Source organism: Triturus cristatus, chromosome 4_2 (genome assembly GCF_964204655.1).
Source record: "Triturus cristatus chromosome 4_2, aTriCri1.1, whole genome shotgun sequence".
In the NCBI taxonomy this organism is placed as follows: domain Eukaryota; kingdom Metazoa; phylum Chordata; class Amphibia; order Caudata; family Salamandridae; genus Triturus; species Triturus cristatus.
The window spans coordinates 738,469,731-738,495,197 of record NC_140586.1 but is presented as its reverse complement, the minus strand read 5'-3'; the positions used below and the strand labels follow the sequence as shown (position 1 = coordinate 738,495,197).

The window sequence follows — 25,467 nt, the reverse complement described above, 5'->3', positions numbered from 1 at the left end:
AACCATTGGCAGGGATGGGAGACGCACCAGCTAAGCGCCTGGATACACTTGCGGTTGATAGTGTGCTTTACAAATAAACATAATATACATTTTGACATAGTTATGCTGCAGTACACTATTCACTGTTAGGGAAACAGCAATGACGATGGACACAATTACTGGTAGGCGCAAAGTAATGTCTCCCAATTAGAAGAATGAAATCTCATCACTAGGCGATGAGGAAAGATTCCCATAGGAAAAAAGAAAACATGTGGATAAATGGCATAAAGCATAACAAGCAAAAACACATCTCAATTCAACAACAACAATGGTGAAGCAAAATTACCTGAACAGCCCATGGGATGTCAGCTGGTGCTGCAGCGCCTACAAGCAACGGACTTCCAGTATCGTGCTACAATAGAAGACCCCAAATAGCTACTTTTAAAATCTGAGCGATCCACAATAAAAAATAAAGATCAAAAAGACAACAAAATTTACTCTCATCTAGAATGCAATGAAGTAACTATAAATTCCACTCAGGCTCAAAGAAAGAAAAAATTCAAAAGTTAACATGTTCTGTTTAGCCTGATTTGGCATCCGACAGGACAACAGTTGCTTTCAGATTGTATTTTCTTTTACAATATGTAAGTGACGTATTACACCATTACTATGAAACACCTTCTTTGTTCTACATGCAAGCACGTATTGCCAGGTATGTCTCTCCCTGATCTGTGCTTAAATGCATGCTGTGGGCAGGTCTACCTCAATTAAGAAAAATAAACACGTAACAATGGCAGATTATTCGTTTTTATACACCAGTGAGGGCGAGTGTACCTGTTTGACTACAAATGGGTGGGATCTGTGTCAAGAAACAGGAAGGTCCACTCAATCACCTTCATTTAATTCTGAGGAACTTCTCAGGTGCGCTTTGGCTTTGCAAGGAAAAGGCCAACGTCCAGATTATCAATCCTGTGTATCCACAGACAACGGAGGGTGGGCACTATTGGATCTACAAGTTATGAGGTGGTGAACTGTATAAAACCTTTTACCAGAACCTATACATAGGTCCTTGTGTTAGTGTCAGACTAAAGCTGGTGTGAGTGTCCAAGAGTTTCTTCCTGGGCAGTGTGCACTTCAGTGTGCTCAGGAAGCGGTGGGACCACCATGGCCAGAGTTTGCAAGCAATCGCTGTGGGATGGGAGGGTGCCCTCTTTCTGAAGCTTAGATAAAGCTTAGAACATGAGGCCTAACGACAGTGCTTCGATGCGCAGAAAAGGAATGAAATAGAGAGCCTTGCTTCTTGACGACAAGGCGGCAAAGAGGAAAAGTGAAGAGAAAACGCAACAGAGTGTAGAAGGCACCAGTATGGAACATGCATATGATTGCAACTTTTTTTTATATTGTGTGCTACAAAACGTAACACAGAAAGCATGCCAAATAATATCAGTGACCACCCAGGCATTTATTTAATCTAAGAAAGTGTAAAGCAAAAAAGTATGTTTTCTTACAAATCTGGGAGGGGGTACAACCAGGTTAAGACTGCTGAGGGAAACATCATGTCCATTCTGGGCACAGGCCACGAGCCGCAATGCAACATAAAACTCCTAGGGAAGAAGCAGAGGAAAAAGAATTAGATAAAGGCCCTTCATTCAAGCAGGGAACACATTCCACCAGTAAAGGTTGCTAGACTGAACACCAGTTTTAGAAAGGGGTGGATTGATTAGAGCGATATACCGTGAAATAATGTGTCCTGGCAGAACATTTGGAACAAATCAAATGGTACTGGGAACCTGCACACCTCAGACTCACTTTCAAGCAGGATGAATAACCGAACGGAGGGCAGTGACCAATAGAATAAAAAAAATAAATCCAGACTGGATAACGACTGTCAAAAGCAGCCACCATTGCTTTCTTAGAACAGCAATAACACCCTGAAGAAGGGTACAGGGCCACTTCACTCTCGGCCGCCCCTCCACCTGGATGTCGGTCCTCAGGATGTACCCTTAAGAATAATGCTCCCAAATCTATGTACTTTACCAGCAGATTTACCAATCAACTAAGAAGGGATTTTACTGTAGAATTCAGGTGCAAAGTTCTCTGTTTATCTGGCAGCCTTGTAGAGTGCTGTGTCGTCTTGCAAGTACTTCAGTTAGCTATAGTTTGAGGAAAGGTTCACTTTGATATGTTATGAGAGTCTGCTCTATTAGGCACCACCAGTCTGATGTTCTTTAATTGTGACGTCCTTAATGTAGGAGCTCAGTTGCAGCCACATTTCCAAAGCTCCCTTTTCAGTTACTTTCTGAGCAATAAGTAGGTTTATTCAGTTTGCACGGTGGCTCCTCCACTAGGGCGGAGTAGTGCGAGAAGCAGAAACATAAAATGGTAATAACTGGCAGTTATTACCATTTTATGTTTGGTTGCGGGCAGGCGGGTGGGCGTTGCTACTCTGCCAGCAGGGCTGGGCAGTGGAGGAGTGGTGTGCCCACTCCTGCCCCGAGCATGCAAAGACGGTTTGGTCAGTGCTATGGGGCCGCCCAAACCAGTCATGCACACACTATAGTTCTCCATGCAGGCTGCAATGCAGCCTACACGGAGAACATGGCCTCCACATAAGCTCCTGGCTGTGCGCCGTCCCGACCAATCACAATGCTGCTCCCAGCGGTGTGATTGGCTTAGAGGAGGGAGCCTGGCTGCCTGCTTCCTGTTCCTATCGGGGCAGGAGAGCAGGAGCCAGATAACGCTGGACCCGGCCATCGGAGTGGTATGTTTAATTATATTTTTTTACATTTTTAAATAAACCCCCCCCAACCCCCGCATGACCTACCCCACAAACCCCCTCCTCACGCACCCCACCCTCAAGCCATGCCGGCCGCGACTGGTGAGGGGGCAATGAGGGACGTGTGGCAAAGCATCGGAGTGGCCCAGGAGGGAGCAGCTGATAACACTTGCTTTGAGAAATTATTCATCTGGTGATATTTTCCTTATAAGCAGTATTCCTCTAAGCAGTACACTAGGTTACACAATGGGTGGGAATGTTTATATCCTTGGTCCAACAGCCAACAAACCTATCTACAAAACTAAGCAGGGTTTATTTTTTATTTATACAAGGAGTACTGCAGAAGAAGGGGTGTCGAGTGAGTGCGGACATAGTGTTATGTGTGATGTGTACAGTAACAAAGGTAACAGTTCTACATTGAGGTGTGGCAGGGACAGTCTGATAGCCAAGGTAGTGGATAACTGGGAGACACCACAGGAGACAGGGATTGGGGGGGGGGGGGGTCTGGAGTAACTAATCTGGGATCTATTCTACTGCTTTGACTCAAACCATTGCAGGGTAATGCCATCACAGCCCATTTGTTTTGAGGGGATGCTAATAAGGTTTCAATAGTTGACAGATTGGTCAGGTAGGACTATGAGCAAAGGTCACCATTGCTGTCCATAAGTAGGGCAGCATTGATCACTTGGTTCTGAACCCAAACTAGCATGCCAATGATAAATGTGGTCCCCTAAATAGAGAAAGCACGAGTTATGTTATTTCCGAGGCACAATTATGTATGTCACAGTCTGTATTTTATTCTTTTCTGTATTAGCTCAGAAGATATAGGACTTTCTAATATATATGTCTTTTATTTTTCTTTCAAGTAAACTATGGTGTTGTCATTTGTAATATGTGTCAGTAGTGTGTTTGTTTACATATCATTAATCGATGGTCCTAAAAACTTGGTGGATAGATTTTACTCCTAGAAAGTAATCACATGCTACATGGCAGAATCATTTTCTCTATAGTGTTGTAATTCCCTGGTTCTGCATGCTACTGGGATAACCCATTATTATTACTGATGCACGAATACTAGCACATGAACTTTCACTGGTAGAATTCAAGATCTGGTTGGGTCGGAGCGCCTAGCGGTTGAACGATGAGGAATGTAAAACACATAAGGGATGCAATTAATGCATACTTCGAGGCCAACAGGGGATATTTAGACACCCAGAGGTACTTTGGGAGGCCTTCAAGGCCCCAATAAGAGGAGACATTATTACCCATCAGGCACGAAGAATGTGCACAAAGCAACAAAAGAGTTCAGGTCTGGAGGCTTGACTTCTTTATGCTGAATCTCAATACACAGAATCTCCGTCACTGACTATACTCTGAAATTCTCTACATACTGTACTTCAACAGGCATTGATGGATGAGGTGAGGGCAGCATGACTTGCAACTCAGACCTGAATTTATCAATGGAGACACAAAGTGAGTAAGCTGTTACACTGGCCGTGCCTCAAAAAATCCAAGGGAGACACCATTGTACAACTATCTAACGGCCAGTGTTTGTAGCTTGGGTTGACTGTGAAATAGCGCAAATGTTTGTGTCCTATTATTCTACCCTATACTCCCATAAGTCTGCACCAATCGTGGACACATTGGTCAGGTTAATGCCATTCTCCCAGTGGGGCATCTGATGGAAGAGGAGAAAAATCTTCTCAAAGGGGATGTCACTGGTGAAGAGTTGGTAGAGCCTGAGGCCAATTACAATCTGTCAGAACTCTGGGACCCAAAGGGCTACTGCTGAATTCTTTTAACCTCTGTGCATCAAAACATTTTGACCCCCTTCTAGATGTTGTGATGAAGTCACTTGACTGTGGGAGACTACCAACTGAATTAGCTGCGTACTCATAACCTCTTCGGTGCTCAGGACGGCCCCTGGCTGTCCGACGTCACGTTGGGCATGTGCTGAGGATGGCCGGGGGCCGTCCGAATCCCGCCCACTTATTAATTCTCCCGCACAGCAGGAGAATTCGCACAGCGCCAAAGGGGATAATCCACAAACATGGTTGTCTCCAGATTATTGATCTTTGTATCGCACAACATCTATCCTTAATGTTGAAGTTAAAATGCTAGCTAAAACCATAGCCCATTGATCGTTGAAAGTGATCAGCTCGCAGTCCAGATTTATGCTGAAACGTGCCACTAAACATATTAGGTGTCATCATAATCTCTAGGCACTTTTGCCTGACTCTGGAAAGGTCTTTGCTTGGGTGCGTTGTGACTACTTGTTCACCTTGTTAAAGGGGGCCAGCATTGGTCTTAACTTTATTAGATTTGTACCACTTACATACAGACCCAACAGCGATGGTGTCCGATTTGTTTACGGAGCAGTGCAGCACTTGATAAAGGCTGTCCATTGTCCCCATTATTCTGATTGAGGCATTAGCGGAGTGGATTAAGGTGAATGCCCAGATAAAGGAGTATGAATAGGTGCATTTTACTGCAGTCAGAGTAGCAATGTACTCTGATGAAACTTTGGTGTTCTTCAGACAGAATGGTCTGTTTTAGGAGTCCTGCAGATCTTCTGTATATTTCAGGCCATTAAAAGAATTTACATAATCAGAACTACGCCGAACTCATACCCGCTAGGTGATCACCTACCAGGACCTCGGCTAGGCCCGAGATCTACAGGTAATTGGAGATGAGTTTAAGTATTTAGAGGGTTATGTATGCAGGTCACAAAGACAGTCTGCGACAGGAACACTCAACGGCAAATAGACAAATTACTTGGAGACATCAAGTTTTGGGCGACATGCACTCTGTCCTTGCTGGACAAGTAGGCGATCTTTAAAATGGGGGCCTTGCTGCACTTACTATATCAGCTACAGAACTTCCCTGTAAGAATAACTCTGGCCATATTCTTCCTCAAGAGGGTTATTAGAAACATATGTCCCCCAGCAGTATCCAGCTGCCACACCCTGCAGCTCCCAATCCAGTACTGGTCCCTTTTCATACCACACCCTTGGTTCTATCTTCCATTCCATGCGACAGATTACATCATTAAATCTACATATCTCCCCCTAACAAAGAGGCAAAACAATCGTAAGAGAGCAATAAGCAAAACTAATATGAAATAACAAATAAACAGCAACTTATTCCAACTCCTACTACACTTTTTAAAATATCATAATATATCAATATATATCAATATATATATCACTATATTAATATATTTCCCTAAATATATACATATATGACAATAGCTGACATGCATATGCATTAATAACATTTTTAAGGATCTCCTCTTCTCTCGGATAGTTAGAAACCTTACAAACATGTCCCACACTCCACACAGAATCATCCTCCTATTCAACTAAATTCCGTCTCACATTGGTGACCTTTAGTGGGCGTGAAAATTTACTGACACCCTTCCTAACTATTCCACCTTTTTTCATCACCACCTAGTCACCCACCTCTATATGAACTTTTCTCACCCCTTTTCTCAAAATATAGTATTCCTCTGCACATTTCTGTCTTACAGCAACTTCAGCTTTAATTGCCTCATGATCCACCCACACACGATCTTTGTCAACTCACCAAGCAGGAATTTCTTTCCTACCTGGTTCTCTTCCCTTCAAAGAGATAAAGGGGGAAACCCCAGTCATTGAATGGGGGGGGGGGGCGCACAAATTTCCACAACTCCTTTCTCCAAGGCACACCATTGGCCAATGAAAGTTAGAAATTGTCCATATTCAACTGTTTTACTCTCTCAACCATTCTATTAGCTTGCGGGCTGATCAAAGACAGTCTCTCATGGACAATTCCACACTTCCCTATAAAATTCTTCATCTCTTGGAATACACTCTGCACCCCATTATCAGAGACACTGGTTTTCGGTACACCATCTCCTAGAAAAACGTCTTCAAGAAAATCTATCACCCTCCTACAGTCTTAACCACAAACCACTTAGTATGGTTATCCACAAGAACAATCATGAATCTACACTCACTCCCATTTGATATATATGAATTCGTACATCTTTTGGGACACAGGCATACTTCTGTGCAGTATTAATGATTTAGCCACTTTCCCGGCAACTTCCCCCGCCCGCAAAGTTATTTATGCCCTTTTCTTTAGGCTCCGTTAAGCGTGGTTTGTGAAGATTTACCAATTCAGTACCTATCTCAAGGCCTCTAACATACTGCAGTCCGGTGTTGATTTGTGCACACTTCCACCCTCTGCCTCACCTCTTCAATCCTGTGTCCCACACTCTGAGCTTTGGGTTCCATCTTCGTTATCAGCTCCCGTTTTACTTTGTGAATATGCTTTATAAGGAGCCCATATATCGCGAGGTCTACTGCGGATCGGCATCAGCGCGTTATAGGTATCTGCATTGGTATTGCAATAGGTCATATCTGTGTACCATTCTGCAATCGTCAGGACAGAGCCCCTCATCCAACGCATCACTACTCGCCTTTTGGCCAGCAGCAGTCCCATTGCCACTAGTTTCCTATCTTGCTTTGGGATCTCAAGGTCTAAACCTAACAGGGCCAATGAGACTCTTGTAACGGCTGTCTAATTATTCTCTGGAGGTCTGCAATCACCTTCACCCAGTATTCATGTATCTCAGGGCAAAACCAGGCCAAGTGTCCAAACCCAGCACCCTCTACGCCGCATCTCATGCATCTACTGTCTTCGCGCAAGCCATATCTGTGTAAGTGAGCTGGGGTGTAGTATAGTCTGTTAAGGTTTTTAAAATGCACCAGTTGGTGCCTGACGTTCTGCGATATGGTCTTTATGGTTGAGCAGCAGTGCGCCCATTGTTTGTCAGTGATTGTCACCCCCAGGTCTATTTGCCATTCTAGCTGTGCCTTTCTACTGGCTGTATCATCCTTGTATCGCATCCGTTCGTAAAATGCAGAGATCCCATGAGTTGGGGATGCTGCCAGTAGCAGGAACATTAAAGGAGCCATTTCGTGTGGTTCTGTTCTGTCAGTGTAACTGTGTACGTAGCAATTGGTATGCTTTGTGACAGTTGTATGTGGCATTCAGTGTAGCCTCGGGTATTAATTTTATATTCTCACTCCAGGGATCCATTTTTGGAAAAAATCTCCCATGTTTTGGATACCTGCTTGTTTTAATGCGCGCACTACAGTCCATCTGCACTCAGTAAAAGCCAGGTACACCATTCTACAGGTAGTTTTGATGAGTACAATAAAGGTTTGTTGTCCTGTGGTCGTTTTTTGGAGAAGGTAACACGTAGTGCCTATAGGGTATATAACGCGGAGCTTGCATCATGCCGTGGTGAAAGGGGAGCGTGGGAGTGTCACTGGGCTGCAGCCGCCCATTCCAGGTGCAGATGGAGGAGGCCCTGCGGCCCGTGGAGCCAGTAATATGCATATATAATCTGCGCAGCTCTGTCATATTTTTTAAAGTCAGGGGCGTCCAATCCGCCCATCGTGTAGGGGAGGTTTTGGTAGTAATATTGGTATTTCCCAATTGATTTTCCTTCCCGAGAGCCATCCGAATTGTACTACTGCTCGCAGCACTGGCATTAAGTGTTGTCCTGGGTTCCTGACGTATAACAGGGTATCATCCGTATAGGCCGAGATAATTAAGTTACAGCCGTAATTTCTGTGGGGCGGAGAGGGGTTATCAGCCTCTCGCTATCCTCGTTTGTGAGCCATTCCATTTTGATATGGGCTCAATAATCAGCAATATCTTCCTCGGTCATGGTGGGGAGGGATGTGTAAAGATCAGAGTAATACACACACAACCTATCCACCCCAGATTGTGCTCCCTGAATAGGTTCGCCTTGGTTTCCCTGTATGCTGAGCCCATTGTTTGCAATTCTACTTGGCCAGGTCAGGGCCGCTAATGTAGCGGTAGGTCTTTCTCCTTCCCCATACACACTGGCAGTGGCATACTTTCCCAAGTGTGCGAGCTCGGATTGGGCTAGCTCGTTATATTCTTCTAAAATGGTTTTAATCTGTGCCTGTATTACCGGACTGGGCTGCTGCGTCTGCTCCAGATCTTTTGCTTTCAATTCCCCCTCTAGCCTATGCAACCAGCCCCTAATAGAGCACAAAACTCCTGCGTGCTTAGAGATAGTGATACCGCGAATAAATACCTTAAAGACCTCCCAGGGGGTGGACATTTGAGCAATGCTTCCTGTGTTTGTACTAAAATACTCTTCTACGGCTTGCTCGAATTCCTTATGAAACAATGGGTCAAGGAGCGAATATTGCAGGAATCTCCTGTGCTCATTTTGGAGCATATGTCTGGAACCCGCAGGGTGAGCTGTATAAGAGAGTGGTCCGAGTAGGTTCTGGGTTGACGTTAGCAGGTCTCCAAGCACAACAGCAGGGAGCGAGATATAAGCCAATAATAAATGGGTGTGTGGGTGTTGTGAACAGAGAAATAATGTGCGTACTCTCTGCCTTGGGGGTTGATATGACGCCAGGCGTCCACAAGCCCACCCGCCTCAGCCACAGTGGCAATGGCGCAGGCTGCAGCAGAGGGCCTGCGCAGAAGGTCTTTTGAACTATCCAGCTCGGGAGATAGCATGCAATTGAAGTCCCCTCCCCCCCCATATCTAGGGGTGTATGTGACTGTATGCGATAGTTTTACTGTGTAGTGCTTGATAAAACTGTGGGGCGTCATAGTTAGGGCCGTACACTCCTATTAGCAGTGCCTCAAAGCCCCCCCCTGCCAACAGTGGGTGGCTACATATCTGCCATAGATTGTCTAGGTGTACCCTTTTGAAGTGGAATACCAGAGTTACGTCTTGCCCACAGCAATACTCTGGGTGCGTGGGAAGTAAACCCTGCTGCCAGGCACTCTCGCTTCATTCTGCACTGTGATATGAGACCGGTCTCCTGCAGTATTGCCACGTCAATATTGTGTCTTTGGAGGGATGCGACTATTTTGCGCATCTTGCAGTGATATTTTAGGCCACGCACGTTCCATGTAAGGAACTTTAGGGTATTCCTACACTTCTGTGCAGGGCCGGTAGCACCAGGACTGTCATCCTGTTGATCTATCTGTGCTTTGCCTTTTACAGTACGATTCCCTTCCAATGCCTTGATGTTGCCAACAACTGCTGTACAAACAGTTAATGGCCCAATACCTGCCCTCTCCCTCCACCCACGCCGAGACCCTCAACATGGAACTTAGCTCACTGACCTCCCCCCGAAACAACCCTCTTAGAAAAGATAAGAGAAGTGAAAAAGTACAAAAAGAAAGATAAAGCTCAAACGAAACATTGCAACAGAACTCAGTGTGCGTAACACTCATGGGCGACGAGTGCCATGCCGTTTCCCTTGCACTAACGTTAATATAGCTAACAATATTCGACATTTATCATCGCTACACCATTTGGGCATGGATACCACATTACTCTTTTACAAAGAACAGCTCTATGGCTGCCATCTTTTTTATTTTTAGTAATCATAGTCACATTGCCAGCTTCAGCTGCATTACTCCTTTATTCTCCCACAGTTCAGTGCAGCAGTGAACAGTTCTTCAACAGACTACCTAATCAGGCATAACCCTTCGAGCCACCAAGGTATCGGCAGTTCAGAAGCAAGTAGAGCAGGCATACTTCTGTACTTTCCCGTTACTGATAATTACCGATTCGTGTTATAAGTTGCTGTCGATCAGTGACGCCAATCGACAACGCGGGGCGTGGTTACTCCTCTTGTTGAACTAGGCCGCTAGTGGTGTCCTTCCTTTTCCTAGCACCGTCCACGTGCTTGATCGGTTTTTGAAGACTTTGAACATCTGTTAAGATCCTGGGACAACCCTCTAATATGACCAGCAGCCGCGCCGAGTACAGCATAGCATAATCCATATTGAGCTCACAAAGCTTCCTTTTTGCGAGGTAAAACTGGTGTCTCGCTTCGTGCACTTGGGGGGTGAAATACAAGTTAAGTGAGATTTCGGAATTCTCATAGGTTAGTGACTTAAGTTACCTTGCACGGCCCAGAGCGGCATCTCAGTCCCGTTAGTTAAGCAACCTCGCTATGACAGGACGTGGAGGAGCTCCCGGCACTAGGCGTGGGACGAGCAATCGGTGTACACGCTCTACAATTAACATAGCTGAAAAATTGCCCTGGCCCTGTTGCTCAGCAAGTAAATTTTCAATTAAGGACTCCATGTTGCCAGTGGTTGTATATTCTGCCCGGCCAACAATTCGCAGATTGCGCCTGGAGCGCGCTTATAAATCTTCGGTCTTACTCTGCAGCGCTGCCAGTATTTTTTCAGTTTTCCTGTGATTCTCTGTTGGCTACACCCGCCAGTCTTCAGCGTCCGAAACACACCTTTCAACCACGTCAAGTCTCTCCGAGTGCTTGTCCATTCTTTCAGACATGCGGCCCATGCAGCAGGATAAAGAATCTATTCTACCATGAATAGTAGCTAGGCTTTGTTGCGTATTTATCAGTAGTTGCTTAATATCAGCGTCTTATTCACCCCCCGCACAGCCCTCCTCTCAGTCTGGGGCAAGAGCTTTCTCTTTCCGTGTCCTCGTCGACCTGCGTTGGTCAAACATCAGTTTAAGCTGACTTTTGTCCATTTTCCCCATTTCGTCAGATTTGTGGTTACTATGGCAGCCCTGCAGCAGTGGAAAGACTTTGCTTGCGGTCAGACGTCAAGTTAAATTGAAGGGAGGGGTTATTTAGATCTCATACACGTATGTCTTTCCACCCAGGTAGATTTCAGGATACAATCTACCTTCTTCTTGGGGTGAGGCGCTAATGTTCAGATTCCAGCCGGCTTTCGGTTTTCCTCCTTATCCTGTAGACCCGGGGCGCACCCTCCCTCGGCTACCCTCTTTGCCTTCAGGCATTTAATGGGCGAGGGTCCGTGCAGATCTGGACCAGGTGGAGCACCAGACCGCCATCGGCTCACCTCTTCAGCGTGTGGACTGCTCCCGTCTCAGTACACAAGCCCGGGGAGTCTGCGGTAGGCACACTCCGGCAGATGAGTACATCAAGACAACATATGTCGATCGGACTCAGAGCGCCGGTCTGTGCCTCCCGGCAGACTCGCGCGATCATCTGGAGGGTCAGGTGGCCTGCAGAGGCTGGCAGGATACACGGCGCACCCCTAGTGCGGGAGGCAGGCACGGCTCCCTCCAAGGCCTCCGGCAGAAGCAGGCCTTACCAGCAGCACGTTGTTTCCAGCGAATCCTTGGACGAGCTGCGTCAAACAAAACCCCAGCTCGCAGCAGCAGAGGTCATCAGCATTCAGTATTTGACACTTTGCTTGTGCAGCAACCGCATTTAGGTGATATATATTTTTTCACTTATATCAATTTCCTCTTCCACGCCATCTCTTTCGCAGATAGCCTCAACAGGCAACCCACCACCATATTCTTTAGCCCTTTCAGGTATGCCACTTCAAAATTATACTCAAGAACTGATAACGTCCATCTGGAAATTCTAGGCGTCACACTTCCTTCCAAGTCCCTACCGTCTTTAAACAAGTGCACTAATGGCTTATGGTCAGTCCTCATCTTAAAGGGCAAACCCCACAGGAAGTATTTAAAAAGTTCTTATTTCCCCAGCAACACCCCAAGGCTTCTTTTTCAATTACAGAGAAGGATTTCTCTGCAGACGTTAATCTCCTAGAAGCAAACCAAACTATTCTTTCCTGGTCTCTCACCACTTGGCTTAATACTGCTCCCAGCCAAACATTACTAGCATATGTAGTTAAATAGGTTTTTGCAGGAACCTTGAAATGCCCTAGAGAAGGAGCATTCTCGGATACATCACTCTACTCAAAGATAACTTTTTTTCATTAATGTTCTCAGCGATTTAACCACTTCAGTAAAATTCGTCACGTACTTTGAATAATACTCCGCCAGTCCTAGGAATTATTTCAATTGATCCTTGTTCTCAGGACGCGGTGCATCACTTATTCCTTGGACAATACTTTTCTTTGGTTGGATTCCCTCCGCCAATATCTCATGTCCTGAATTGACATTTATTCCTCAGCTGGCATTTTTCTCTTCTGTTTAAATCATGTTCATCAAGTCATTTCATAACTTCCTCAAACAACTTCTCATGGTGCAACTCATCCCTCCCAGCAATCATCATATTCTCCTGAAAACACCATATATTTTTCAAGCCCTCAAAAATGTGCTTCATCACCCTGTGAAACACTGCAGACATGGATGCCAATCCAAATGGCATCCTCAAATAACGGAAAGCGCAGAGAGGGGTAACAAATGACAAGAGGTGTATAGAGTCTTCATGTAACTTTACTTGGTGATACGCTGCCGACATGTCAACCATGCTGAACACCCTTGCTCCTGCCATAGCGAACAGCATTTCCGAATTGTCCAGGGGAGGTTGCCTGCCAACCAATCTGTTCTGATTGAGGTCTCTAAAATCTATACACAGCCTAATCTTACAACCTTCTTTGAGACCAACCACTATTGTTGCTAAGCAATCCTAAATTGTTATTAAATACAGTAGGATATTGTCCCACCACATTCTTCATATGCATCTACTTGGTTCACTTGTTGCGGCTTCTTAGTAATTGTCATGAGAGGCTATTCCGCATTGCGATCCAGAATCATTCCTAAATCCTTCTGGTGCCGCCAGCCTAATAGATTTGAACCAAAATCAGTTATTACACATGACCTTACAATTTTTCCTCCTCAAATGCAATGTTCATCCATCTCATCGCTAGAATTTCAATTTTGTTTCCACCATACCCCACAGCTTTTGTCAGGATCGGACCAGTCTTTATACAAGTCTTTAGATAGGGTGTCTTTGGATATCAGAGTATACGAGCTGTCTGAATCCACCAACACTTCCACCTGCATTTCATCTAGTTGTACAATACAATGTGGTTTTTCCAACTTTTCATTGCTCTCCTTTACTCCATCAACTCCCTTTACCAGATTAGTCAATATTTCTGACAGACATCTCTCCATGAATTTCTAGAGATTATTCATCCTGAATGGTAAACACCACCTCCCTGATGTTTGCGCATAGGTCCTCAACCTCTTTTTCTTTTGCTGGTGCAGATCTCGCTCGGCACACCTTCTTTCAAAGTGTCCGGTTTATGCCACAATTACGACACCTCTAGCTGCACATTTAGAACTAGTAGCAATGGGGCTATGGGGTCCTCACCGATAGCATTTTATCTCCCGTGCTCTAGTTTCTTTCTTTATACCAGCATCTAAATTGACCTTTTTTTTTACCTCCTCCTTTGGAGTCTGCACCTCTTGGGCAGAAGCACATTCAGTATTCACATCTTTAATCACCTTGCAATTTGATCTCTGATAAGTGAATCACCCAGAATTTAAAATTTATACGTCAAGGACAATCCTCTCAAAGCTGTAACTTAGGTACCTACGTCCTGCCTCCATTTTTTGTATCCTTGAAGACTCGCAGGTAATACGCCACGAGTTAAGTTACACTAATGCCACCACGTATAACTCATCAGTTTCAACAGCGCATGTGATACATGCTTGGGAAAGGCCCTCGATGCTCCACAACGGTAAGAATGCACTCGATTATCGTGCCCAAGGTTGATTAGGAGCACCAGGCACTCCATTCACATGCCCAAGATAGCGAGCATACAGTTGCCCCCCACAAACTCAACTAATAGGTGTGGCACTCAATTATTGTGTCTAACGTCACATGCAGTCAATTTAACAGCCTAGGAAATATGCCTGGTTCATTTTCTTATGGTTCATTCACGTTGAAAGCCTGAATGTCAGTGGCATAAGCAGTTTACGCATTAAATTCCAGCGAGGCTCATAAGGCAATAGAAATGTCCTCCTTTCAAGCGTGACTTTCAAGCTTTTATCAAGCGCTGCTTTCAAGTGTGACTTTCAAGCTTTTCTCTTTTCAAGTGCACCTGAACACGAACAATCCTTTGTCGTCCTTTGTATACAGCCGTTCAAGCACAAAAGAAATCTGCAATCTTACCCTACTTCAGAGGCACAAGCTTCTGCTATATAGACCAGGGGTGGGAACCTGTAATAACTGCCTCCCCTGCGCAGTGCCTTAGCTCTTCGCCACTTTATGTAAAAATAACACTGGCCATATTCTATCAGAAACAGATGTCCCTAGCAGTATCCAGCTGTCATACACTGCAGCTCCCAATCCATTACTGGACCCTTTTCATACCACAACTTTCCACCTTTGGTTCTACCTTTCATTTAATGCTTTTGATTACATCATCAACTCTACATTCCCCTTTGAAATACTGTTCACATTCTTTATGAAGATCAGCTCCATTTTGAGGAGATTCCCTAGTTTAGCTTTAGTTAAATGTTTTAAATCCACATATAATGGTAGGGTGGTGGGTAGCTGACATTACATCCTATTACAGAGCTGCCCATCTAGTGATTCTCAACGAGTGGCGGTATGAAAGGGAAGACCTGGCTTTCAAGTACAAAAAGTGGGTGATGCAGGAGTTCCAATATTACACCCGCTTTCTGGTGGAGCGCTTAATCCCTCCCCACCCCCAGTCACCCAATTCAAAATTTGGAAGGATACATGCAAGGATTTGGCAGGGAGGCAAAAATTAACTAATTAATTCCTACTGTAGGATTAAAGAGATTAAAAGGTAAAAGGTAACAATCTGGGCCGTGTAAAGTCAAGGTCAATGAATAAACCATTTGTCGATTTGCAAGAAGAATAAGACCTTCACTTGAGTCAATTCTTGCGCTAACTTCAGCTCCACTAGGCACTCCTTATGGGAGTGATCTGGACGAACTACCATATTTAAGCCCACTTGGAGGTGAAATTATTAACAGATGATAGAACATCATAACATAAAACAATATTAAAGCTTCTTCATTATGAATACACCTTTGATCAGTTTCATCGTGCTTGCATACATATTCTGGTACCACTTTCTGATGAGAAATGGAGGGAGGTGGGGGCATTCCCATGAGAGTCGGCCGTCACATCACAATTTTGATTCATCCAATTAAAGTATCTGCATCGCAAGAACCTAACTCAAAACAGGCTGTGGAAGCTTGGCACGAATGACTCTCCACTGGGAACCTTATCCACCCAATATGGGGGTGCAGGGTAATTGTTCTTTGTGGGAAGGGGGTGCGGGAGGGGTTTATTCTTCTTTGACCAAGTTGTTGGATTAGAGCCTGACTGTAGAACACAAGATGACCATTTTACAAATCAATGTCAATCTAGACTCAAATAGGTACACAATGGCATTTGTATGGCTTGGGCTCCTCAACACCAATAGACATTGCTGGGTTCTGAAAGAAGACAGTGCTCTCCCCCCCCATACACACACACACTGGAGTGATGGGAAAAACCATTAGACCACTGTATGAGCCACATGAAGCCTATTAACGTAACTAGAGGGTGCTCTAAAAATATTTTTTAAAGTACTAGTGTTAGATTAAGATGCATTGCTTCAAACCTTGGTTTATTTCCGGTCTTTGGTTTCTATGAAAATCAATGTTTGTTTTTTTTTTTTTTAAAGTCAGCCTCAGGCCAATTTCTGTAAACAAACAAAAAAAAAAGCTTTACAAATACAATGAACCATACCTGCTTGTTGAGGTAGCCTTTTCCATCTGTGTCAGCCAAATCCCAAATCTGTCCAGGAAGGAAATGTAAACAATATTTTGTACATATTAGAAGCATATTAATACATAATTAAGATACAACATTGGGTCAAGAAAGTTATGCGGTAGGTGAACTGTCTAAACGTAGGATTCTCAAACAAGTAGCACGTGAGCTACCAGCAGCTCGCCAGCCACCTGTAAGTAGCTTCCCTGTGAGCAGCCTGGTCTACTTAATTAAAAGCTTTTACTTGGTTGAATTAATATGCGTATACCTTAATTGAAAAGTGTGTATTAAAGATGAAAATGAGTATATTTTTAGAAATCATAAGCTGATTATGATATGCAGAAAAATGTTGTCACTATTAGAACACTCATAATATTAGTAGCTCAGGATAACTTTCATTGAAAATAAGTAGCTCTTCTTATTAAAACGGTTGGAGACACTGAACTAGGTGACCAGTAACTCTTAACTTAAGATTGTCAAGAATTTCAGATATAAAACTGTTTTGATTTCTTAATGGCACAGCACAATCTTGCAGGTCATCCAAATAAATTTATATCTCAAAGAAAACAAAGACAAGTTTGCAGTTAAAATTAATAGTGGGGGTCCTAATCCCAAGGGAATTTATTGTAGATATATATATATATATATATATACACACACAAGATATTCTCTTCACACACACTAATGAAAAAATAAGGAGGGATTACAATTAAAAACAAAAACTAAAAAAAATTGTTTCCACAGGTACCTAGCTGTAGCACAGCAAATGAACAACTTGCTGCTGAGTTCCATATGCAACTTGCAAGTCAAGGGATGGGCAGAGGTGAGAGAACTCTGCCTTTCTTCAAGTTCACATACGCACCATTGAGTTAGGTTAATAGTAACGTGCCATTTCAAAGTTGGAGAAACTCTATACTTGCCAAAAAGAAGTAAAGGAGATGTTAACTATTAGAGCCTTGACACAAAAAGTACGTATTTTGAGTACAGTCAAGTGTAAGTACTGGACAGTCAAGTGGTGTGACAGCATTTACTCTCATGTTTGTGCAACTTTCATAATTCCACATCAGTGACTTGAAACTAAGGCATTGAAACTTATACCAGAGAAGAAATCTGTGGATGTTGATTTCCCTTCAATCCGACAAGGGGAATCACATGCTGGTAAGAAGACCTCAGTTTACAGAAAGCAAACAGGATGGGCTGAACATTAAATGCAGAGAGCTGTGGGAACAAATGGGTTTGTGGTGACGTGTTGATGGAATAGCCCATGTGCTCATGGAAGATCCTATACCAACAGATTATGTGTGGCTAAAAACAATGAACTCATATGGGAGGCGCGTAGCCTGTGACAAGAGGTGAGAGGACATCTTCCCTGTGCTCTCCCTGGTCCTTTCCCCATCAATTTATCTCCTCCCCTCATGGGTGTCAATCTACAAAGAATCACATTTGTCAAGCACTTGCAGCAAGTCTATACAGATGTTAAAGAGGAAGCCCTTCTTTCCACAATCAACAGATGCAAAGTGATGCCCTGCCACTGGTTTGTATAAAGGACACCGACCGTGTATCTGCAAGTCTGTACGGTCAGAAGAATAAAGATGAATATGACTCGCATAGCGGGTTGGAGAGGCACATTAAGTGCAGGTATTGCTTTTGGCAAAGATCAACACAAGCGGTCACTGGACACATGCATCAGGAAACTCCTCAATGATGAATCATAATTTGAAAGAATGCAGTGATTACAGGAAGAAGTGGCTGATCCAACTGGGCACTGGGCTATAAAGCAGTGAATCTACAAACTGAGATCAATAGTGCAGGTGTAAGGGCCTGGGCACAGAGAGACAATGTGGATCAGAAGGCCACAAAAGGAAGGATGCAATGCTTTATGTTGAGTGACATGTACTTGGGCCAGTTATTTTCTTTGCGGGTCCATGTCTTTTTTGCAGTGGTCTGTGATTTCAACAATGTTTACCTGCTGGAAGTGAAGCTCCTGACTATGTAATGGGCACAGCTGTGGTAGTAGTGCGGAAGAGCAGTTGAAGTTCAGGGTTGGTTGGGTCACCTACACATCTGAATAATAATGAAAATAGTGGCTGGGCAAGGGGTAATTGTCCTAGATGAACATGATACACAAACAGGGTGTAGACATAATTCATTCAGGGGCGCTACAAACAGTGTGTATGCTCTCAACCACGCTGTACCATTAAGTGCAACAGATAAAAGCTAAGAGTACTGCAATTCTGAGCCTTTCTGTGCCTTACCAGTAAAGTGTAACTGCAGTCCAATGGCACTGTGACCACAGAACCCACATCAGCAGAATGCTTGAATTCATCTCAGCCACTAGTAACTACTTGTGCCACATGCCAAGCTCCAGTTCCATTTTTTGCCCAACATGCCGTTCGGACAGAGACCAGCCATATACAACATGAAACCAGTCTGGGATTCCTGGTGTTTCCTATATAGGAAGGACCTGGACCTGTTCCAACTGCAGTAGGAATCAGTCTGAGTTGCACATGGTTGCTCTCCTTTAGGCCACCAAAAACAATACAACAATCCTTCTTTACATTTTTTATGTTCTGGTATTTCAAAGAAAGTGTTCTAAACCTAAACAAGCCGATTAGTTCACATTACATTCCTTGCTTCTGCCAAGATTAACATTTATCACACTCGCTTGCCAGGCAGCCCAGACCAGACCAGGGCAAATGGGTGGTGGGATTGCTATGATCTATAGGTCAGAGTTCAAAATTGCTTTTGAGTCTGCTCTGCTACCAGGAGCACAAGCCATGATGGTCAACATCAAAATCAGCAATGTGTTAGCCTTTCCTGGTCGGCTCCTCCACAGACAGCCATGACCCAAATCCCCATTTTCTCAAGCCTTACAGTCCTTTTTGGAACCGTGCCTAGACACCCTCACGTTTACCATTTTAGGGGACTTCAATTTTCAACTAAAACATGGGGATGATGCTTATACCACTGTGTTGATATACACTCTGGAAGCCTTTGGTCTTACTCAAAGATAGTTTTATAACCAACTCATAAGGCACTTCACACACTAGATGGGATTTTCATGAACAACTTCTCTATTAGCATTAATAGAATTTTTCCCGTTACTTGGACCGACCATAGGGACATTGTCTTCAACCTACCTGACGGGCTAAATAAAGACCCGCTGTTACCACCTCGGTCTCCGACCAAAGTAAGGTCCTGGCCTGAGGTGCTAAAAGACAGGCTGGACAACAGTGTGCCCACCTTAGCAGCAGATTCCAACATGGCGTCGGAAAGCTATGAGAATTGGATTAGGTCAGCCATTAATCAATTGGCTCCAGAGAGAATCGTCAATACAATGTAGGAAAAAATCCACCACCCCATGGTACAACCTTAAGCTGAAAACACTTAAATCTACATGCAGACACCTAGAACGCCTATGGAGGATGGACTGCAGTACGATGACCAAAAAGAATTGTAACTAAGCACTAAATGATTACAAAGCAGCTATCATCAGCTCTAAAAAGAACTTCTACACTAGCAAAATAGAGGGGGCCAAAAAGTCTGCCAGAGAACTCTTTAAGACCGTCAATGAAACTCCAACATGGCAATGTATTTACCCTGAATCAAGCGCTCTGTGATAAAATGGCCACTTTCTTTCAGTCAAAGGTTCAAGTAATAGATTAGGAATTAGAGAGCCAGAGCTCTGGCCCCCCTCTTCCCCGCAGGCCACACTCACAGAAGACATGACATCACCTGTCCAGTTTCTCCTCCTTGTCAACCAACAGCGTAAATGACCTACTACTGGCTATCAAGTCTGGATCTCCAACTGACCCATGCTTGCCGGACATCATTAACGGTGTCTCAAACAAAGTCAGTGTCCTACTTGCCCCCCTCTTGAACAATCTTAATAACACTGGTGTCTTCCCAACCTCCTGGAAGAAAGCTTGCATCCGACCCATCTTAAAGAAACTATCCCTTGATCCTCTCCAGGTAACAAATAACCGCCCGCTCTCCCGTTAGCCTCTAGCAGCCAGTCTTGGAAAAAGCCATTAACTCACAGGTTTCGGACTACCTAAATTCCAACAACCTTTTAGATTCCACACAACATGGCTTCCGATCGGGCCATTCGACGGAGTCTGCATTAATCATGGCCACTGAGGAAATATAATGGCAAAATGGCATGGGTGGCAGGGCCATCCTAATCCTATTTGACCTATCAGCCACGTTCGATTCGGTTAATCACACTGTACTTGCGCGACGGCTGGAGGCAGTACCAGTCAGAGACACCACGCTCACCCTTCTCACCTCATTCCTCTCTGCTAGAGAACAGAGGGTGTGTTGGGACACCCTAGATTCTGGCGAATTCCATCTCCCTGGGGAATGCCACAAGGATCAGCACTCTCAAAAACACTGTTTGACATTAATGTGACCCCATTGGCCAAACTAATCAGGGACCATGGCTTCTCGCTAGTATCGTATGCTGACGATATCCACATTATTATCTACATTTCATCATTGGCAGATTCGATGGCAGACAGATTACATTGCTGTCTTGGCCACATCATGAAATGGATGCACAAGAACTACTTAAAATTAAACACTGACGAGACCGAGGTCATGGAATTTGGAAATGGTCCTTCTATCTGGACCCAATTATGGTGGCCAGAAGTGGCAGGGGCCTGTCCTGTCCCTGCTACCAAAGTGAAAAACCTTGGTTTGATATACGACACTCAGCTCAATTTCTCAAGGCAGATCAATCAGCTGACAGTGGCCTGTTACTTTCTCTTTAAAATGCTTCATAAAATCCTACCTTTTCTACCTGCGGAATTGAGGAAAACTGTTGCGGTGGCTCTTATTCTCTCCCGCCTAGACTATTGTAACACTTTGTACTTCGGCATTGACAAACGACAGCTGTCGAAACTTCAATCCCTACAGAATACGGCTGTGCGCACCCAGCTAATCATTCCAAAATACAGTCATATCTCAGGCGCAATCAGAGATCTGCATTGGCTCTTAGCTGAGCAGAGAACTCGGTTCAAGGCACTGTGCCTGGTCCATAAAACCCTTTATGAGTGTTGGGGGAGGGGGGCGACTATTACCACAAATCATACCAATGGCATGCCCCCCGCCGGATGTTGAGATTTGCCAATAAAGCCCTGGTCCACATCCCCAGAGTTAAAAAAAAAAAAAAAGACCAGATGGAGAGGCGGATATCTTTCTTTTTTGGCATCTAAGCTATGGAATGAACTTCTACTCAATATTAGGCTTTTATCGTCCAGAAAACAGTTTTGTTGTCAAGTAAAAACCTGGCTTTTCCCTCCCCAAAAGTGATCTAGCCCCTCCTGACTTCTACACCATCCTGTTCTCCCCAAGGCCAAGACGCCTTGGCATTTGTGCGCTTTATAAGCCTTTACTTACTTAGACAGTGGGTAGGATTACATTCTCTGGCACATTGGTCATTGAAAATCAGAGCGAGCATTAAATACTACAAAAGAAGCATTATAAAAGGGGACCGCGATTTAGATAGGACCTATGGCGTTATACCTAAGTGTTTTGGTTTAGCATTGCCTAACAGTCTTGGAGTACAGTTACGCTTTGTTAAAGTGTCAATCTTTTTTAAGCCTTAGCCTACCAGACAGCACAGCTGTCTTGTTTGCAAACAACATCTTGAGGACATTTGGAAAGTTTTTTGGGGAATGCATTCAACCCTTTGCTTACCATTGGCGTTGTGGTTTGTAACTCACATTGGCTTGCTTTCTATTTGCTGGCTTTGTTTTAGGCTGTCCAACTTGAAGCCGTCACTTCTGTTGCCCAAACCCTATTTTCTGTATTTCATTACAAGACCGGAGGCTACCATTATGCAATATACTTTTATTGCTGCCCCAACATGCAGCCCTTTAACCCCTTCGATGCTCATGACGGAGCGGTTCCGTCATGAGCATCGGTTGGGCTGTGCTTATGACGGAACCGCTCCATCATGAGCACAGCCCCTGGGGGAAGCGCTGGCTCTCCCCCCCTGGGGCATCGATCTTGCCCCCACAGAGGGGGATGGCAGCGGAAGAGTTTCCGCTGCCACCCCCGAGCCCCCCCACGCTTCCCCACGACGTCAGCGCGCACAGCGCGCGCCGACGTTATCAGGAAGCGCTGGGACAGCTGGAAGCCATTTGCTTCCAGGCGTCCCAGCGAGGAGGAGGTGAGTTTTGTTCTCCGGTGGGGCCGCGGGGGTGATTTTTGCAAGTATGGAGGCATCGGGGGAGAGGAAAGAGTATGTTCTCTCCCCGGATGTCTTAATGCTGGGCATTCCTGCTTCACGATCGCGCACAGCGTCGCGATCGTGGAGCAGGGATGCCCCACTAGACACCAGGGATGTCTTTTAGCATTAAGGAAGCGACCCCTTGGGCAAGGGTCGCTTCCTGGGGGGCAAAATTAATATTAAGACTTTTCTGCCCCCCCGGGGGCAGATTGGTCGTTTTTGTAGCCGTTTCTGCTCCCAGGGGGGCAGAAAAGCCCACTAGACACCAGGGATGTCTTTTTGAGCGTTAAGGAAGCGACCCCTTGGGCAAGGGTCGTTTCCTGGGGGGCAAAATTAATATTAAGACTTTTCTGCCCCCCCCGGGGGCAGATCGGTCTTTTGTGTAGCCGTTTCTGGTCCCGGGGGGGGTGGCAGAAAAGCCCACTAGACACCAGGGAATTAGTTTAAATAAAAATGGAAGTGACCCCTTGGGCAAGGGTCGCTTCCAGGGGGCAATTTTTTATAATATGTATTTTGCCCCCCCCCCCGCCCACGGGACAGATTAGCCTGTTTTTTTTTTCATGCTGTTTTCTGCCCCACCTGGCACACAACCCGATTGACCATTTGGGTAGTAACATAGCATGTTATAATGTTTATTGTTATATTTTTTGTGAATTGCAATTGTAATGTTTTTTTTTTTTTTACTTTTCTGTTCTAGGTGAAGGCTTTTGCTCTTTCCAGTTTGCGGTTTCGTTACTGGTGGTTCTGCTGTTTGTGTAGTTTGGCAAGAGACTTTTTTTTGTACAATGTAAATGTGTTTGATTTCTCTGCATGAATTTTTTTTTGCAAATGGTGTAATAATAGTAGTATGTTTGGTGTTTGAGTGTCAAAAACTGTTTGCATTTGTGCTCGATGTGTATTTTGTTGTCTTGTGAGTAATTTGTTTTTTTTTCTTCTTTCTAGTTGGAGATCGTTGGTTTTTGCTGTGTCATTGCAGAGTAGGTTCTGGTGAGTGTAGCTGTCTCTTGTAATTGAATTCTATAGTTTTTGAGTACATTGATCTTTGTGATAAAGGTACACATTTCTTTACTTACTTGGTTTGCACATTGTTGGTTGTTGTTGACTTGTTTGAGCAGTCTTCTATCTTAGTAAGTATAATGGCTAGCCGCAGGATTACTGCTCAGCAGGTTGTTGGTTTTCTTTTTGAGTCTTCCTCTGACCATGGTTCAGAGACTGACTCTGCATCTGAGGCAGAGGAGGTAGGGGACGATTCTGCCAGTGAGTTCTCTCCATATGGAGTCATCGGATGATGAAGATACTCTTAGTGCAGATGAAGTGCCTGTGTTAGAGGAGGAGACTGATGTGCCGATAGTGCGGCAAGAGGCATCTGCGCTGCAGCCTGGGGCTGCAAGGCTTCCCGTTGGTGTAGTGCGGCAAGAGGCTTCTGGGCTGCAGCCTGCGGCAAGAGGCTTCCCGTTGGTGTAGTGCGGCAAGAGGCATCTGGGCTGCAGGCTGGGGCTGCAAGGCTTCCCTTTGAAAGTGATGAATTCTGGGTTGCCCCTGGCATGGTGCAGCCGGCATTGCCATACTTTACTGGTGTTCCAGGGTGTAGAGAGAATACTGAAAAATTTTTGCCGATACATTTTTTTCAGTTGTTCATGGACGATGTGTTTTTGGCAGAGATTGTTGAGCAGACTAATTTGTATGCCGAACAGTTTTTGAGGGACAACAGTGCCAGTCTTAAGCCACACTCTAGAGCTACCCGGTGGATTCCCACAAATCTTGAAGAGATGAAGAAGTTCTTGGGTTTAACTTTTTTGATGGGCTTGCTAAGGAAGCCATCAATGTCTTCATATTGGTCTACTAGTCCCTTGATGGCAACTGCTATTTTTCCAGCAGTCATGAGTCGTGACAGGTATTTGCTTCTGCTTATGCATTTTGTTGATAATGGTTTAGGGTTGCCACGAGATCACCCTGAGTGTGACCGTCTTTTTAAGATTAGGCCTGTCCTTGATCACTTTGTTGATCGATTTTCTGAGATCTGTGCTCCTGGGAAAGAAATTGCAGTGGATGAATCTTTGGTGTTGTTCAAGGGCCGCTTGATTTTTAGGCAATACATTCCTAGTAAGAGGGCACGCTATGGAATTAAGCTGTATATGCTGTGTGACAGTAGGACTGGATATGTCTCTAATTTCAGGGTGTACACCGGTAAGGAATCCAGGATTAACCCCCCTGGTTGTCCGTCCACTTTTGGAGTGACTGAGAAAATTGTTTGGGAACTTGGTAGAGGATTTTTTAACAAAGGCCACCATTTATATGTAGATAACTTCTACACTGGTGTGCGGTTGTTCAGGTAATTGTTGAAACCAAGGAGAGGGGGCTCTCAAAGCCAAAAGGCTGGAGCACCCAGGAATATAAGTATAAAAAATGTGTACCTTTTGGCTATTACTCAAAAATTACTGTTATTTCAATCAACACACAGGCTCATGTATACACTTCCATAACCCACTCCCCACCGAATTTGTCTGAAGCACTAGTCGTGAAACAAAAGATAGTATCAAATATATAGATATTTTTAATTGTCAATACTAGTTCATCAAGAAGGTCTTTTATATAATAAACATCAAAGCATACACAATTTAAAAATGATAAAATTGCAAAAGATTTTTGCAGTTATAAAAGTTACATATTACAAAAAGGAGAACACAAATAGACAAACAATGTGTCATACAGATGTCAATTTGGATTTGAGGAAGACAGTGTTAGGCATAAGTCACTAATCCCTGACTTTCCCTGATTCTACCCAATTTAACCAACAAAAACACAAGCGTTGACGCGTTTCGATGGCACAAACTTCACATAGAGCCACCTTCTTCAGGACATAAGATATTTTCTCCTTGTGTATTTATATTAAACTCTGGTATCGAGTTTGCCTATTGGAGAAA

At 44.4% G+C, this 25,467-nt stretch overlaps 1 protein-coding gene across 2 annotated transcripts in view; it reads right to left on the bottom strand.

The window, feature by feature from the left end:
• Positions 1 to 25,467, bottom strand: part of EPS15 (epidermal growth factor receptor pathway substrate 15) — an 819,466-nt gene that overhangs the window by 531,909 nt on the left and 262,090 nt on the right. For both annotated transcript variants that reach the window (XM_085602646.1, XM_085602647.1), the window contains exons 4-6: positions 16,288 to 16,335; positions 1,488 to 1,583; positions 326 to 391 (exon numbers count right to left, since the gene is read on the bottom strand). In XM_085602646.1, the coding sequence (XP_085458772.1) occupies positions 326 to 391; positions 1,488 to 1,583; positions 16,288 to 16,335 (210 nt within the window). The remainder of the gene's footprint in view (positions 1 to 325; positions 392 to 1,487; positions 1,584 to 16,287; positions 16,336 to 25,467) is intronic.